We start from the raw sequence: 18532 nt of genomic DNA on the forward strand, positions 1-18532 counted from the left end.
GCTCAGGCAATTCTCCTGCCTCAGCCTCCTGAGTAGCTGGGATTACAGGCATGCACCACCATGCCCAGCTAATTTTTTGTATTTTTAGTAGAGACGGGGTTTCACCATGTTGACCAGGATGGTCTCGATCTCTTGACCTCGTGATCCACTCGCCTCGGCCTCCCAAAGTGCTGGGATTACAGGCTTGAGCCACCGTGCCCGGCAGGAGTCAAATTCTTAAGTGACTGATAGAGGCCTCTGTCAAAATAATACTCATAAAAATTAAACAGTCCATATGAAGGGTAACTTTTATCAACCTTTATTTCTAGCCATCACTAACAGAAATGAAGTAGCCAAATACAACAGATGAGACACTAACTTTTTTCAAAAAAATATTCAAACATTTTAAGTAACTAGCATTTTATAATAAAATGACCACATTGAATTATATCTTCCCCAAAGTGATTTTTAATGATGCATTTGACATGTTAGAATTAATATATTTAAGACTGCTATTTAAAATGTATTATTAAAATTAATTTTAACTTTTTTTGAATAAAATATAGTTTCAGCATCTCCCAGCCAGTTTTTAAGTTACTTACTAAGCTCAGTGGAGGAAATGCTTACATTTGGCTTATGAATCAAGGTGATGATAAAATGTGCTTTGTCAAAATTCAAGTAGTAAATAGATAATTCTCTTTTTTGTCAGTGGTAAACCTTTGTTCCCTTGACTTATAAATCCGGGACCAGTCAGTAAAAAGTATGTGTGTTTTATGAAGACAAAGAGGAATGAATGGGGAGGAGCATACACAATGGAGTACACAGATTTGCCTCCAGCTTTCTGGAGTGGTGCTTCATCCTTTCAGCAAAACATTCCTCAGGAACACCTGGCCACTCCCCACCCACAGTGCCTCTCCAAAATTCTATACTTCCCTAAAACATGTTACTGGAATGCTTTCTCTGTGGTTCAAGAGGCACATGCATCATATGGAAGCCCACTGTGCTTCAAGCCCGCACTTCCCCACTATCAGGGAAGCGCCCCACTGGGAGTGTAGTTTAAATGTGCACCCCTTCAGTGGAGATGGTTCAGAAGCCAGATTTGCAAGCAAAGAATTTCTTTAATCATGTGTTTCATCTTAGAAGTTAGTGTGAAGCTGTCTGCCATCGCATAAGACATTTGCATTTACCTTAATTTAAAAACTCTCCCCCATACTTCTGTAGTAAGTTGATTCAAGGAGAATGTACCAAGTTTCTCTTTTTACATCAAGTAGCCCTAGTTTGAGATAAATGGTTTTCAGTACTTCCAAGATGCCATGAAGGCAGTTTTGGTTGGAAGATGAAATAGGTTTTGACCCTTGAAAGGGGGCTGCACCATGACAGCAGACTTGGGAAGACCATGCTGCATCTTAGCCAAGCTTGGCTTTCTTCCTCTCAGAAACTGAGTGTCCATCCTCCAGAAAGATGGGCAAAGCCCTTACTTCCAATAGTCAGCAACAATAAAGGGAGGATTTTGTTATCAAATCTTTGTAAAATTATCAGAGATATTCCTAAAGGTATACAGACAATGTTTTTTACAATAACAAATATTGAAAACAATCCTAAAGTGCTAAGTATCAAGCAATTGAATAAGTAAATTATAGACCTTCTAATGAAAGACCATATAGCCACTTAAATCATCTTGGTGAATAATTTTTTTTTTTTTTTTTTTGAGGCAGAGTATTACTCTGTTGCCTAGGCTGGAGTGGTGCAGTGGTGCGATCTCGGCTCACTGCAACCTCCGCTTCCCAGGTTCAAGCAATTCCCCTGCCTCAGCCTTCCATGTAGCTGGGACTACAGGCGCATGCCACCATGTCTGGCTGATTTTTTGTATTTTAGTAGAAACAGGGTTTCACCATGCTGGCCAGGATGGTCTTGACCTCCTGACCTTGTACTCTGCCTGCCTTGGCCTCCCAAAGTGCTGGGTTTAGAGGCATGAGCCACCACGCCTGGCCGTGGGAAATAATATTCTGACATGGAAAACTGTTCACAATATAGCACCAAATGAAGAAGGTAAGCTATAAAATAATATAAAATGCACAAAGGAACATATTAATCAGTAATAATGAAGAAGTCAACATAGAAAATATGAAGGCATACAACAAAATATTAAATGTAATTATCTTTCCGTGGGGAGGACTTTGAAAGACCGTCCTTTCTCTTTGTGTATGTGCTTTTTAAGGTTTTTAGATTGTTTACATTCATCTATGGTCTTTTTCTCATTTTTTAAAACTGAAATATTCTTTCAAACCCCATACCTAGCAAAACCAAAGCTATAAAAATGAGTGAGAATTCACCCCCCAGTAAATAATATTCTCTCATTTGGTTCCATTTCTTGTTCAAATCAAAATTTCGATTTTTCTTACCCACATCTCTGGTTCACACCTGCACCCATGCCTTTTTCTGCTAATAGGTAAACTAACTTGTGGGTGTCAAAGGAAGATGGAATTTACATGTTTCAAACCAAAACTTGTTCTTTTAACATTGTTGATTTGCTTTATATAACTAATAATTGTTCTAATTTATTTCTGCCATTGTTATTTTTAAATTTTTATTTTTTCAATAACAGAAGTAATAGATATTGATTATAGAAAGTGTAAATGATGCAGATTCTCCTATTCAAAGAAAATTGCCATTGGCATTTTGGAATACTTTTTTCCCCAGACATTTAAAAATAATTGAATTTATATTATCCATACAATTTTTGAATTCTGCCTTTAAATTTAAAATGATAACATATATTTGTATATTTCATATACATTTTTCTATGGTATCTTTCTTACTCAAAGTAATGTTGTATTAGATTTCTGAAACACACTGGATTTTTTTAAGGTATTAATACTTTTAAATATGGAGGAAACAGTCTAAAAATAAGTTCCCTTTTTTCTTATGTTGTGAAATTTGCTGCCAGTACTTGAATTATGATCTGCTGATTGCCCTTTATGTTTCTATGTGACCACTGCTCTTAACAAAAATTTAAGAAAATGATAAAAATATTAATATTTGTGCTATGAATATATCTCAAGTCTTACTTTCATTTTACTTAGTAATATTACATTTTAATTTAATGTGCATTTGAAGGACTTTTAAAGCCCAAAATGTCTGTCAAATTAAACATGACAGATATCTTATTGCTTATAACCATAAAAGGCACTATGCTAAGTGTTTACATTTATTATTTCATTTCATCTTTAAATTAGGCCTATAGAAAAAGATACCAGTTTTACCTATAAACGAACTTGTAGTTCAAATCTTGCCTAAGATCAGTCTTAAAGACGGAGATTTGGATTTCAGAATGTTATTCAATGACATTTTATCTCTAAGTTGTAAGTCAGTTGTGAAATACGCTAAGGAACAGGTTGAATGAAGATCAGGTGACCAGTTCTGCTACTGATAAAGTTGCTTAACTATGGCCAGAGTGAGTCTTCCTCTGATTTCTATCCCCTCAGCTCTGAGTGGGGATGTTCACTTTACCCCTGCACTGGACAGAGCTCACAATACAAGGAAGCAGAGCAGCAGTGAGTCCAGAGGGCAGGCCAGGCTGACAGGGAGAGAGGGGACCAGGCCAGGCCTTCCCAATTCCCTCTCCAATATCATACTTCTTCCTTTGAGAAGAACAAAGACAGGGTAGAGGGAAGATACAAGTTTTACTGCCACTTGTTTTCCTCTTGGGAATGGATTGGAAGTACCTGTGTCCCATAGACAGGGAGAGTAGATTTCAATCTAGGTATTTTTATTCCAAAGCCAATGGACTTCGCTTACAACAGCCAACAATGATAACAAGCCCTTATTCATTAAAACATGCCATCTATGAGGACTTTATATTAGGCAAATATAAAGTTTATATTAGGCAAATATAAAGTATTTTAAAAATACATAGTTTGGATTATATACTGTCCTTAAAAAGAAACAAAACTGATTTTTTCTCTATTAATTTTGTGAATGCAATTAATCAATCAGAGCCTGGCAGGTAACAGCACACTCAAAGGGGTAATTGAATGGAATTTAATGAAAAAATTGGGCAGAGTTTAGGAAAATGAAGCAGAGATGATGTGGTGCCTGTGGTCTAGCAAGAGTGAGAGCCTCTACCACCCCTACACCTGAAGGGACAAGAAGAGGGGATGCTCGATTAAAGCAGAGAAAGTAGCAATGTGTAGCAAGGGCCTCCTGACAGCAGCTGAGGTTCAGAGGAAGGCCGCAGCCAGCCCTCCATGAAGGTTACAGGGAGAAAGCCCAGGCAACAATCTTTCACTGTTCTTACAACCGTCTCAGACACAGGCTCTATATTCAAAAATTACTTTGAAAATTAAAAATTAAATATTATCACTGAGTTTTGTGGAGTGTTTTTCCCCTCCATTAGGTCATAGATTTGTCAGAAACTACTATGTTGTCTGTATTTTCTTTCTGATACTCACATATTAAGGGCTCAGTACAAATATAGCACCTCAGCATGTAAATTCTTACAAAGACAAGTTGCCCAATGACTACGATGCATCTTTTCTGAGGTAAATATCAAACAGGCAGTATTGTTATTTTTTCATGGGGCATTCATAAGAATATCCAGAAACTGCAGTACTCACTCCATTCAATAATTATGTTTAAAGTACTTTTACCTTTAAAATTTAAAACTTAAATTTTTCTTGAAGAGAATTTACCACACCATAATCTCTCAGTGGCAAATCAATCCTGTCTACCTTTTTGCTCAATAGAATATACGGTTCATGTTTTTTTTTTCTTTTCTTCCCCTAAGTAGGAAAGAACATTCAAATGCTTGCTACCACAAAATATATTCCCAATAGAATAAATGGAGTTTTCTTTAGAGACCATTATATCATTACTAGTTTATCTGTGTAAGCCCATCTGTGCCCCCAGTTTCTGATAGAACTGTAACCTCCATTGGGAAGAATAGTGCTAAGCCACTGGCATCCTATTCTGGCTGTTAACAGAGTTTCTTACTAGATAAAAATGTGCTTACTTTTTTTTCCCTTTAATTTTAATTTTGTTCTTTTTTTTTTTTTTGAGACGGAGTTTCGCTCTTGTTACCCAGGCTGGAGTGCAATGGCGCGATCTCAGCTCACCACAACCTCCACCTCCTGGGTTCAGGCAATTCTCCTGCCTCAGCCTCCTGGGATTACAGGCATGCGCCACCATGCCCAACTAATTTTTTTTTTTTTTTTTTTTTTTTTTGTATTTTCAGTAGAGATGGGGTTTCACCATGTTGACCAGGATGGTCTTGATCTCTTGACCTCGTGATCCACCCGCCTCAGCATTCCAAAGTGCTGGGATTACAGGCGTGAGCCACCGCTTCCGGCCAATTTTGTTCTTTAATTCTTTATTTGGTTATCATATTACATATGTCTAGCCAATTAACTGATTATATAGTTCAGCTACTGGATATATTAGTCAAAGCTTATTTTGAGGCTAGCAGAATAAAATTTCCTAGGAATTGTATAGCATCATTGAGCCAGGAACTGTGCCTGGCTCTTTACAAACATTATTTTTAACCTTTGGAAGTGCATGATTCATCTACATGATTGATACTTTTATTTTTATTTTCCAAGTGAGGAAACAAAATCTCAGCATAACTGGTGCAGGTTTGCACAGCCAGTAAATGAGCCCTGCTTGTCTGTTTTTGAAGCTGGCTCTTTCCACTGAGCAATACTACCCTTCTAGTGTTTCCTGGCCTCTCTACCTGCAATCTCTAGCTCAGAAACAACACTTTCTCAGTGCAACTGTTTGGTTGCAAGTAATAGAAACCCACTAAAGTATATTAACCATAAATGGGCATTTATTGGAAGAATACAACAGAGTCCAAAGGCTTAACTGCAGCGGAGGGAGTATTTTTCTAAACACACAATTTTGCTCCTTTGACCTTTGTGGTTAAAGACGGAAGTGCTTAAATCTAGGCATTACCTAACAATCCTGCCATGAATAGAGGCAGAAAAGAAAGCGCACAAATCTTAAGGAGCTTTATATAATGAATTAATTTTACATACACATTCATCCTGAGCCAGAACACACATCTACATTGCAACAGGAAAAGAAGCTGTAATGGTTGGAGTCATGGTGACAATTCATTCTGTAACTCCGGAAGCTTATTTATCCAGCAGAGCTGAGAATCAGTTCTCATTAACTAAAATCAGAGTTAACTGAGATTTACTTTAAAATAGTAATTAGGCAATGATTCTGGTGCCATAAAATTTACTTAGAAGCAACCTTTATGTACAATTTAATCTGATGATTCAAAATGTCCTTCAGCATCTTGTAATGGTAATGATCAGGAATACCATTGTGAATGTCAGTTCTCGCCATTCTGGCCTGGATACAAAAGTAGTGTGAAAGACTGTTTGAAAGTTGCTTTTTTCCCTAGTATTTTTTTCTTTCTAATAAAAACTGAACTGCAGAAGATTTTTAGCCCTATATAATTTAAAATTCTGAACACACTAATCTTTTCTATTATCTTTGTTTTTTTCTTTGAGACGGAGTCTTGTACTGTTGCCCAAGCTGGAGTACAATGGCGTGATCTTGGCTCTCTGCAACCTCTGCCTCCCAGGTTCAAGCAATTCTCCTACTTCAGCCTCCCGAATAGCTGGGATTACAGGTGCCCACGCCCATGCCTGGCTAATTTTTTTGTATTTTTAGGTTTCACCATGTTGGCCAGGCTGGTCTTGAACTTCTGACTTCGTAATCCACCCACCTTAGCCTCCCAAAGCACTGGGATTACAGGCATGAGCCACCTGTCCAGCCTCCAATAATATTGTAAACATCTGTTATGTGCAAATAACTGTACTAGGTGCTGAGGGATGTAGATTTATGGCATGGCTTCTTTTGTTCCAAGCATTGTTTTAAACGTTTTAAATACATTAATTTATTTAATTTTCATTATTATCCTACAATGAAGGATCAGTTTTACAGATGAGAAAACTTAGGCATAAAGTTTATAAAGGTTTTAAGTAAGAAGGCTGTTACACAGAAAAAGCATAAATCCACTCAGCCTGTGATAACTATCATCTTTGAAAAGTTTGAACAACGTGCTTTGAAAACTCAGAGATTATTGGGATAAAAGAAAGAATGGATGTTAGCTTTTGAGATGGATTGACAATACCATTGTGATTTCAATAGGCAGAGAAACCATCTGCAATGCAGACTTTGAGTTTGAACAGGCTGAAATTTCACATGCTAGCAGCATAGTCAAGTGAGAATGTTTAGTCTACAAGATTAATACTTATGGGAGAAGTTGGGCAGGAGATGCAACTCAAGTTATTTGTGAAGATTTAACCCTATACAAGAGGAGAGTTTAGAGAGTATAAAGAGACCAGGATGGAGCTCTGGGAGAATGCCCGCTTTTAGCCAACAGGAGAAAGAAAACAAGGGATCCAATGAAGGATGTGAAGAAGGAATAACCAGAGTGAGAAAAGTAGAATGGCATCGTGTCTCACTAACTAGTTAGGAGTGAGTTTCTATAGAAAGGTTGCAGGAGCTGGGCAAGGGTGTCAGTTTCTGCAGGAAAGAAGATGGGGGTGAACGAGCCTTGAGCAAAGGCCATTAGAAGATGAGGAGGAGGTATTTTGGAATGCAGAGTAAAGGGATGCATTATAGCCAAGATATAAACCACACTTTTAAGAAGTTTGGCAACTAAGGGAAGCAGGGAGATTCCACGGCAGGGGGTTTATGAGAGGCTTTGCTTTAGTAAGAGAAAACTGGGCAGGACGTCCGAGGAACACTTGGAAGACCTAGGCGAGCAGGAGCTCTTTGAGGGAAGTCCCTCAGGAGACAGGAGGGAATGGGAGTGAGAACTGCAATTATTTATATGTACTTTTACTTTCCCTAAAGATCTCCAGAAATTCTCACCTGCATCCATATATGGAGGTCATTTGGTGACATTTTGTGAATTAACAAAAAAGGAAAAAGAAAGAAAAGACAGAAATGGAAAGTTTACCTACTCCAATGATCTTACTGAATCATTTTGAGATGAATCATTAAATATATTTTTTAAAAATAAGAACTAAATTAAAATAAGAAAAAAATAAGGAAAATCAGAATATTGCTACTTAAAGATCACAGTATTGGAATTGTCTGTGAAAATGCTAAATGAGCATTTTAAAAAATCATCATTGCTATAAGGATGACCCCTGAAACGTAATTTCAGATAATAATGATAAAATGAAATAAGATGTCTTTGCTAAATATGGCATTGGTTGTTTCAGGCCTAATTTAGTTTCTAATTACTCTGCAAATTCTCACTTGAAAAAATCACAATGCCTATAATTGATACCCTAACCTACCATAAAATGTTACCTTAGACAAAAATAAACTGAATTATTACCAAGGAGCTTTCAGCAGGGAGCAGCCTAATCTGTTCACCAGCACCGTATTCACAGCAGTATTGTCTGCAGCTTAAAATCCAATTCCATAGTTTGGAATTCAGGTCCTCCATGGTGAAGTCACTACGCAAGTTTCTGGCTGAGCTTCTGCATTTCCTCTCCAAGCACCTAATACTCACTGGGCACACCTCCAGGGTTCTGCCAACATCCTGTAGAATGCAGAGTGCCCTCCTCAACCCAGCCCCAACTCCCTGCCCCGTTGCAGGGCCACAGGACAGCTCTGGCAGAGCGGCAGTGCTCCAGACCTGGAGTCGGAAGTCCCGCCAGGCCCCGTGCCACTGTTCAACTCTACAGCCTGTGGGTTAACCTCAAGGTTATTGAATCGCTCATCTAAGTGTCATTTTCAAAAAAATAGGATAATGATAATACCCCCAGAGAGTTGCGATAAAGTCATGGAAGCAAGTACATTTTGTAAAACTGTAAAATGCCTTGCAGTCGTGGGCAGTAGTTATGGTCCCACACTTACAGGGAATTCCACCTGGTTCTAAGGTGGTATGTTTCAAAATCCTCCCTTTCCCCACCTTCAAGGCTATCTTCTGGGGAACAGGGGACAAATTTCAGCCACGTGTTTAGTCAAAGGACTGATTAGACTATTTGTTATGTATGAAAGCCCCACACATGCCAACTGGATTATGTGAGAGAGTGAACCTCCAGGGAAAACAGCACTTCCTGAGCTGTTAGTCCTCGGAATGGGGAGGGCTCTAGGAAGGAGGATCCTGTGAGGGGAGGCAGCTGGCAGCTCCAGATTTCTACTTCTTCCCTGTCTTCCTCCTCTTTCTTTTCTTTTTTAAATTTATTATTATTATTATTATTATTATTATTATTATTATTATTATTGGCAGAGTTTCGCTCTTGTTGCCCAGGCTGGAGTGCAATGGTGTGATCTCGGCTCACTGCAACCTCCACCTTCCAGGTTCAAGAAATTCTCCTGCCTCAGCCTTCCAAGTAGCTGGGATTACAGGCGTACGCCACCATGCCCGGCTAATTTGTGAGGTAGAGATGGGTTTCACCATATTGGCCAGGCTGGCCTCCTCCTCTTTCACTTACCTGTTTTTACCTTGCCTCTTTCTTCCTCGGCGTGGCCTCCCCTGGCACCACCTATAGGTCTCTTTTGTACAATATATGCTCAGGAACCAGCACAGAGTAGGCACACAACAAACATGCCATCCAGTGACAATGGCATGGAAATAAAACCAATTTCCCACCTCCATGACAGCGACTGTTGATTTAATTACAGAAATTTTCACTAAGGATTGAATGACCAAGAGGCTTAAGGAAGCCTAGGGATGGCAGAAAGGATAGTCACATTTGTATTTCAGAAGAAATGCTTTTTATTTTCCATTAGTGGAAGGAAAAGATGAAAAACAATTAGCCTGTGCTCTGAGGTAAGCACATCTTTATTCTGCTTCATCTTCATAATCTCAAAATGTAAAAATCCATTGTACAGATGAAGAATGGAGACTTGAGTCTAAACCAGTCTAAAACCTCTAGCAAATAATGCAACCAGTATATGTCCCAAATCTGTTCAGCCCCAAGAAATTGCTGGTGATGGATAAAAACCAAGAAATAAAATGGAAAAGGAATCCTCTTAGTTGTTACAAACACTGACATGCTCTGTTCTTCCTCAGTGATGCCCTGCTTTCCTTGTTTGGCATAACTCCATCAGAGGCACCAATCCATCTGTTTGCTTCTCTAACAATCTGGCACTACCTGGGGAACATAATCTTCCTGCCGTTTTACCACAGAAATATCCATATGCTGGAGTCACTGTAGCTGAGAATTATAGCCTGACCACAAGACAGACACTTTAGAAGCTGTGAGAATCCCAAAGGGTAGGAAATCTTTGTTGACTGTATAAACATATTGCACACCATCAAGGAGGAAAGCCAAGTTGAAGGTTTAAACGGGAAATCTTACTAATACAAAATGCAGGAGGCCCAAACCTTTGCAGTCCCTAAAAAGGACTCGCCCACCCAACTAGGTGAGTCACCCAGCATCACAAGGGACTGATGTTGGGGTTCATAAATAATAGTTCGGAGAACATATGTATGGCTGACATCCTGTGGAAAATCCTCCAGCTCTTCTGAACCCTCTTCTTTCCTGCTGCCTCCCACAGAGGTTAGAAGCAGATTATCACTGTCCTCACCCCTTTTTCATGCATGGCCTTGGGATCCAGCTCTAGCTGTTGAGACATAAAAGGAAGTATATGGGACTCTGAGCAGATTTTCTTCCTTGAGGAAAAGGAAGAAGGGCTTCCACATGAGGCTCCTTTCCACTTCTCCCTGCCTTTGCACAAGGGTAGGGTGTGAATGTCTGGGCCTGCAGCAGCCATCTGTGACCATAGGCAAAAAGCTTGATGATGGATGACAACATGCACAAAGCACCGAAACATGCAACCACTTTCTATATGTGAGATGTTGGACCCAACTACCAAGAATGGAACCTTGGCTTGATCTAACTCAGAGCCTAGGCCCAAGGAGTTTAGGCTTTGCCTAGAGGTACTAGATTTATGCAAAGATACTCTGAGAACAATCTTATCATCAAATATCATAAAGACCTCACATGCAGAGACTGCAAACCTGCCAGAACACAGGAACAAATTAATTCCTGTGCTAGTTAGGGGCCAAACTCCAAGGAACAGCTGGGTTCTTTGCCTGGCTCTAGAAGCAGCAGGGGGTAAACAGAAACAAATTTGCTTATGATAACTAAAAATCTTATATCAGCACAGGACTGGAGGATTCTCAGTGTCATTCTGGCTGCTCAGCAAAAGTCCTTTTTAATGATACTGACTGAAAGATAAATGTATCTGTTTGTGTTACCAAAATAAAAATACATGAGAAAAGGACATGGATTTCGGCCAAGTGAACACCATCTGTAAGTAGTGAAGGGTGAGAATGCTTTTTTTATAAGTCAATTATTTTTAAAGTTTCCTGTGGCTGCTGTTACAAATTACCACAAATTTAGTGGCTTAAAACAATACCAAAGTATTGTTTTAAGTAAAGTAAATTTAAAATTAAACAATACTTAAAACCAATATATTGTTTTACCATTTTGGAGGTCAGAAGTTCTAAATGAGTCTTAGCAAGATATCAACAGGGCTGCATTCTTTCTGGAGGCACTAAGGGAGAATCTATTTCTTTGTCTTTTCTAGTTTCCAGAGACCATCTGCATTCCTTGGTTCATGGTCCCCTTCTTCTATCTTCAAAGCCAGCAGCGTAGCATCTTCAAATCTTTCTCTGACTTTGATATTGACTCTCCTGCCTCTGCCTTTCAGTTATAAGAACTCTGTGATTGCACTGGACAATCGACGCTACTTTCCCCATCTCAGAGTTTGCTGATTAGCACCCTTAGTTCCCTTTACAATCTTAGTTATCCCTTACCAGGTAACCTAATATATTCACAAGTTCCAGGGATTAGGATGTGTACATTTGGGGGAGACATTATATTACGTACCACACCTCTAATTTCACTAACCAGGAATAACCATAGTTAACATTTTAGTAAACAATTCTTCTCAGACCATTTTCTATGCATATGTATATAGAGATATGCCTATATACATCTCTATAGATGTATGGATTTCTAAAAATTAAGTATTAATTGAATACTGTACTTTTCTTTTTCAACTTGCTTTTTCCACTCTATACATATGTATGCGTATGTACATGTCCATTTCTACCCACTATTCTTAATAGGTACCCCATTATTACTTTACCATTAGTGTTTTTTAAGTATCTACCATGTGCTCACTTAATTTAACCCTTTGAACAGTCCTATGAACTGAGAGCTCCTATCACCATCCTTTAGAGCTGAGATACTGGCAGCATGCGCTAAGAGGCTGTCTCAGGGGATACCTCAACCAATCAGTGGTGGAACGCATTCGAACCCACCAGAACCCAAGCTCTTAACCACATGGATTGTCTCCTAGATTGTTTCACGGCATGGATGTCCTGTAGCCTAGATTGTTCCACTGCATGGATGTCCCATATATGACTTAAAAACAGTGTCCTACTGTAGATAATTTGGGCTATTTTTCAGTATTTAAAACAGAATTGCAATAAATGCGTTTATACGTATGTCCATGGACAAACATGTGACTATTTCTTTAAGAACAATTCTTGGAACAATTACTAAATGCCAAGGCTCCTTATACAAATTTTCAAATTGTCTTTCAGATAGTATGTGTATTCCCAGTGTCAATACTTTGAAGTATTACTCTTTTTAATCTTAATATTATACGGAAATGAGAGTATTATTTCTTTGAATGCTAATGAGGGTAAATGTTTTTTCAATATGTTTCTTGGAATTTTATTAAGTACTGATTCATGTTGTTTGCCTAGATTTCTATTTCAGAATTAATAAAGTTTCTTTTGAAAAATTATGGTTGAATTTTGTATAGGACATCCCATGTAAAAGGAACCATGAAACAAAGTAGAAGCTGATCATTTTCTCACAAAGTTCAGGGAAAAGAAACTATTAGAAACATGAAGGGAAATAGAGAAATATAAAAATTTAGAAAATCTATAACAAATCCAGTAAGTGGGGAGGACACCAAATGCCTTAGGATTAGTCTTCGGTCATAGATAATGGAGAGCAATGTGATCCAAATGAGGTGATGAGTCGGAAGAGTCTTCTGGTGACAGCATAAGGGTTGCCTTGAAGTAGTCCAGTCTAGATATTTCCAGAAGAGAAGGAATTTGTTATCATAAGGAGGATATAGAATTTGTTATAATAAAGGAATTTGTTATAATAAAGAGGATAAAGAAGACCTCAGTCGTCAGAGCTGCCATAACATCTGGACTGTACGCACAAGCTCCTATTTAGTGCTGAGCAGCTGGAGACTGCCAGAGTCACTAGCTCCTACTCCTGCCACTTCCAGAGGCACCAAAACTGCTCAGACCTACAGTTGACCGCAGCCTGAAACTACCACTTCTGGAGGCAGAAATCGCATGATTTCTTGGCCTTCGAATCTCCCACCAGTATCTCCCATTAGTGGAACTTATCAAGAAAACAGCTGGCAAGGACATCCAGGACATGTCATTTCCAGGCTGCTTGCTCCTGCCACACGGAGGAGGACCCAGAAGGGCAGGAACAGATTTGAATATCAGTAGACCAAATCCAGCAAAAAAGGGGGATGTTGCCCAGGATGCTGTTCAACACCAAAATATGGCTTTCCCTGGATGAAGGAGGCCTGGATTCTAGAACTAGTTGTGCTATTGATGTGCTGTGACCCCTCCAAGGCATTGTACAGTGGTTCAGGACGTAGCTCACTGCCCTCATTTGCAAAGCAGGCAATAATATCTAGCTCAAAAGATTATTTGTGAGGGTTAACTGGGGTACTGCACCCAGGCACGGTGGCTTATGCCTGTAATTCCAACACTCTGGGAGGCCAAGGCAGGTGGATCACAAGGTCAGGAGTTCGAGACCAGCTGGCCAACATGGTGAAACCCCATCTCTACTAAAAATACAAAAATTAGCCAGGCGTGGTGGCGTGTGCCTGTAATCCCAGCTACTCAGGAGGCTGAGGCAGGAGAATTGCTTGAAACCTGGAGGCAGAGGTTGCAGTGAGCTGAGATCACGCCATTGCACTTCAGCCTGGGCAATAGAGCAAGACTCCATCTCAAAAAAAAAAAAAAAAAAAAAAAAAAAAGAAGTCGTGTGGGGGTTTTAAATACTGCAAAGTATTTAAAACAATGCCAGGAACAAAATAAGCATTTAACAACTGATAGCTATGGTCATCGTTACCATCATTCTAATATCAATTTTGCCATCTGTCGAGAAAAGAAGAGGAGGGTTGAATCACCTTTGCTTCTCTCTAACCCATCAGAGAAAAGGGAACTGACAGACTCAAACTGAGCCAGCCTCGTGTTAAACTGAATTTTTGAGATTCAGAGAAATGTAAATAATATCCTCCTGACCCTGTAATCACCGAGCTCACAGTTCAATGGGAGGCCAGAGAAAAATTACTATGATTCAAGGCCAAATGTGCTCAGTGATACACTAGATATAAGGAAAGTTATAAAAAGAGTACAATAGTAGGTTTTGTAGTGTAATAAAAAGATTCATACTGATTTCACTTTATTTATTTATTTATTTTTCTTGAGATGAAGTTTACTGTTGTTGCCCAGGCTGGAGTGCAATGGCCTGATCTCAGCTCACTGCAACCTCTCCCTCCCGGGTTCAAGCGATTCTCCTGCTTCAGCCTCCTCAGTAGCTGGGACTAGAGGCACCCGCCACCATGCCTGGTTAATTTTTGTATTTTTAGTAGGAACGGGGATCAGGCTGGTCTTGAATTCTTGACCACAGGTGATCCTCCTTGGCCTCCCAAAGTGCTGGGATTACAGGCAGGAGCCACAGCGCCTGGCCCAGATGTCACTTTAAATCCAATATTATTCTCTGGTGGTCTTGAGCAATTCACTTAGTCGCCCGCACCTCAGTTTACTTGTCTGTAAAACTGGAGGTATTAAAAGAGCCTGCTCACAAAGTCCTTGTGAAGACTGAGCTACTGTATATAAAGATTCTCCTGCAGTACCTGGCACAAAGATGCGCTCAAAAGTGATCATTATTATGATTCCATTGGTCCACAAAAAAGACACAGGCCTAAACTAACGAAATGGAAATGGAAAGGGGAAAAAGTCAGCTAAAGAGAGTCATTCTTCCCAGACTGCTTTCAGGCGCCCCCCAACTTTTTACACAGGGGGCCGGTTCACTGTCCCTCAGACCGTTGGAGGGCCGCCACATACTGTGCTCCTCTCACTGACCACCAACGAAAGAGGTGCCCCTTCCTGAAGTGCGGCGGGGGGCCGGATAAATGGCCTCAGGGGGCCACATGCGGCCCGCGGGCCGTAGTTTGGGGACGCCTTACTGTGGATAAAAGCAGAGAATAAGGCAGGTGCCCACTAGAAGCGTTGGCCACGAGGGGGCGCCCCCGGAACTCGACGTCCTCGTTGCCGGTGGCAACCGGCGGTCCTTGGCTCTGGCTTCCGGGGCTCTCAGCTAGAGCGGCAAAATGGCCCTGAGCTCCTGGACTCCGGGGCTGAGGGCTGGCGAGAAGCTGGTGCAGGCAGCCGCCGTCTCCACCGGCCGCTCCCTGGAGTTGTGCACCTTCCCCTCCACCCTGGGCTCCTCGGTCGCGGTCGAGGCACTGGAACAGCTGTTTGTTGTGGGTAAGACGCCCTGAGGCGCCTGAAGGGAACTCTCCTCAGAGGCGGCGCTTAGGAGGCGTTCAGCGGGAACCCTGAGCGGGGCTTTCCTCCCGGAACCCGGGCATCCCTGGCCGGGCAGAACCTTCTCCCCGCTCCTTGGAGGCAGGGGAGAGAGGTGGCGGGTGGGGTCAAGTGCCCAGCGTTCCTGCCCTAGCGCAGCTGGGGTAACTTTGCTCAACTCTCAGTAGTGGTTGGTGGCAAATCCGGGACTCCCAAGCCACTGCCCTATGCCTGCGGCCAGAGCACGCACCTGCAGTTAGGTTACGCCTTCGATTTCAGCTCTCTTCCTGCCTTTCCTTTACAAGTTAACATTCTTCCACCTATTGCCACGGCAAACTGGAGAATTAAACAGGTAAATGGGAAAGGGAGTGTTTAAGAGGCTCCCGTTGTGTCAAGCAAGGAAAATTAGATGTAAAAGGTTGCTTAGGAGATTCTAATAGAAAATGACCTTGGATGAGACCAGGTGAAAATACTTTTTCAGTTAGAAAGCTGAACCTGTCTGTAATCAAGTCACTTAAGTTTAAGGTAAGACAGTCCAAGAAAGGGTGTTTCTTGTTCAGTGCAAAAACCGTTTAGGCCAAACAGCAGAACATTTCAGTGCTTCACTAGAATCATCCCATTTCTTCAAGATAATCATATTGATTTATGTTACAATGTTACTATTAATTTGGGATAGTTTTAATTTTCCTTCTTAAATGCACTAGGTTAATTTCACAGTTCTTATCAAATATGCTTGGGTAAATATTATCATGAAGAATGTTAACCTCTTAGAAGACCTAAAGTTATTAAGACCTAAATTATTCACATGTATCTGAGGTCATTGTCAGTGATAAAGCTAGGACCTTGAACTCCCTTCATACTTGATCTCTAGATCAGCATGCCAATGCAGACCTAGTACTTATGTACAGATTCATTTTTCTGTTAATAATGTCTAGACACGCAGAACATTTTTCATAGGAAAAAAATCATTACACCTTCTTGCTCTGAGGGAATTATAAAATATTAATATGTAAACCTCCAGCACATTTGTCCTCAAGGAGCATAAAATATATACCTAAATTATAATATGGAATAGGAAGTCACAAAAGAGATTAGTGTAATGTACAATAGAAATTCAGAGATTGAAGATGTAACTTCCAGCCGAGTAAGCATTTGAGCTAGATTATAAAAGGTTAAGTAGGATTGGGATAGATAAATAAAAGATCTTTATTTTCTAATTTTTTTTTCAGAGCAATCACTGCAAAGTGACTATTTTAAATGCAATGAAGAAGCAAAGATCTTTCTTAAGGACGTTGCCGTAGCTGTTAAGAAATTGGTATTGTGTTATCTATAAGAACTATTTCTTCTATCTTCCACACATTGCTTCATCAAACTTTCATTTAGTACCAATTCTGTTTAAAGTATTAAGTAGGTGACTAGGGAATACAGTTACCCTGAACTTAAAAATATTTTTCTGTTTTGGAAGTATTTGCACAATGTTTGATCAACTGTGGATTGTTGCTTGATTTTCCAACTAGAAAACTAAAGCTTGCCCTCATCCACAGCATAAACCCATTGCTTAAAATAAACACACAATCTCTGTAATAAATTTCAAACATGGTGCCAAGTAACTCAGTTCTCTATAAGCAGTTCCTTGAATACCTGGTCAAAGATTATTTGACATCTGTTCCACTGAAGTAGACTGTACTGTTAGTGAAAACAAAGTGAAACTCAGTTACACTTATCTGGCCTCTATCAAAGACACGTTGAAGAAATACTTACAGAATTTTTCTCTGAGGTGTCACAGACATCTCTTTTTGGCCATGGATGATATTGACAGTGCTTCCTTGGCACTGTCAGAATGGTGAAGCTCTTCATTTTATTTAAAAATATTGAATAAGAATCTACTACATATTAAATAGCTAAAAATGTAGAAATATGACTGTAAATGAGTTTGAAGCCACAGACTGCTGATAAAACTCTCATCACTTTACATTTTATATAATTATACATACATATATATGTACACACACACACACACACACACACACATATATATATATATATACACACTACACAATCATACTTTATAATCCTACTTGGATAGATACATGTAAACACTTAGGGGACATGTGTGTTGTGCAGCACTGTGGTACTGTGGAAACATTTTTCCCTGCGGGGGTTCCTTCTTTCAGTTATGTCTTTCTCTAGGATCTTAAGGGGCCAAAATATTTATTGTGGCTAAAATATCTAATCTGTATTCATTTAATATCTGAGCTATGAAATCTCTTAAAAAACAGAGATCAGGCTGGGCATGGTGGTTCACACCTGTAATCCCAGCACTCTGGGAGGTGTCGACGGGTGGATTACTTGAGGTCAGGGGTTCGAGACCAGCCTGGCCAACATGGCGAAACCCTATCTCTACTAAAAATACAAAAATTAGCCTGGCATGGTGGCAGGATCCTGTAATCCTAGCAACTTGGGAGGTTGAGGCAGGAGAATTGCTTAAACCCAGGAGGCAGAGGTTGCAGTGAGCTGAGATTGCCCTACTGCACTCCAGCCTGGGTGACAGAGTGAGATTCCATCTCAAAACAACAACAACAACAACAAAAAAAAAAACCAGAGATCAATTCTTTTATTTTTAAAGTAATAAATTTTTACTGTTATAAAATTAATACGTACTGACTTTGGAAAATTTGGAAAAAAAACAGATAAGCAAAAGGACCACATTAAAGTAATCACAGTGAATACTGATGAATATACTTTCTACTTTCAGGGTATATAGGCGATGACTGCATTGAATTTCATTTTTTACAGAAAAGTGATCATGCCATATATGTAATTATATGGCCTGCTTTTTATAATTCATAAAATATAATGGCAGTTTCTCAGGTTATAAAATAGCAATAGCTATAGCTATTATGACCATTTATTTAAAAGGTGATTTAT

The 18532-nt window shown here is 39.8% G+C and overlaps 1 protein-coding gene across 1 annotated transcript in view; it reads left to right on the plus strand.

The window, feature by feature from the left end:
- The first annotated feature begins 24 nt into the window (after positions 1–24).
- The window catches only part of CCDC175 (coiled-coil domain containing 175), an 83898-nt gene continuing 65390 nt past the window's right edge, over positions 25–18532 (plus strand). The window contains exons 1-2 of the mRNA XM_003924389.3: positions 25–15565; positions 16834–16919. Of these exons, the coding sequence (XP_003924438.2) occupies positions 15409–15565; positions 16834–16919 (243 nt within the window). The 5' untranslated portion in view covers positions 25–15408. The remainder of the gene's footprint in view (positions 15566–16833; positions 16920–18532) is intronic.

The sequence above is a fragment of the Saimiri boliviensis genome, chromosome 2 (genome assembly GCF_048565385.1).
Source record: "Saimiri boliviensis isolate mSaiBol1 chromosome 2, mSaiBol1.pri, whole genome shotgun sequence".
Taxonomy (NCBI): domain Eukaryota; kingdom Metazoa; phylum Chordata; class Mammalia; order Primates; family Cebidae; genus Saimiri; species Saimiri boliviensis.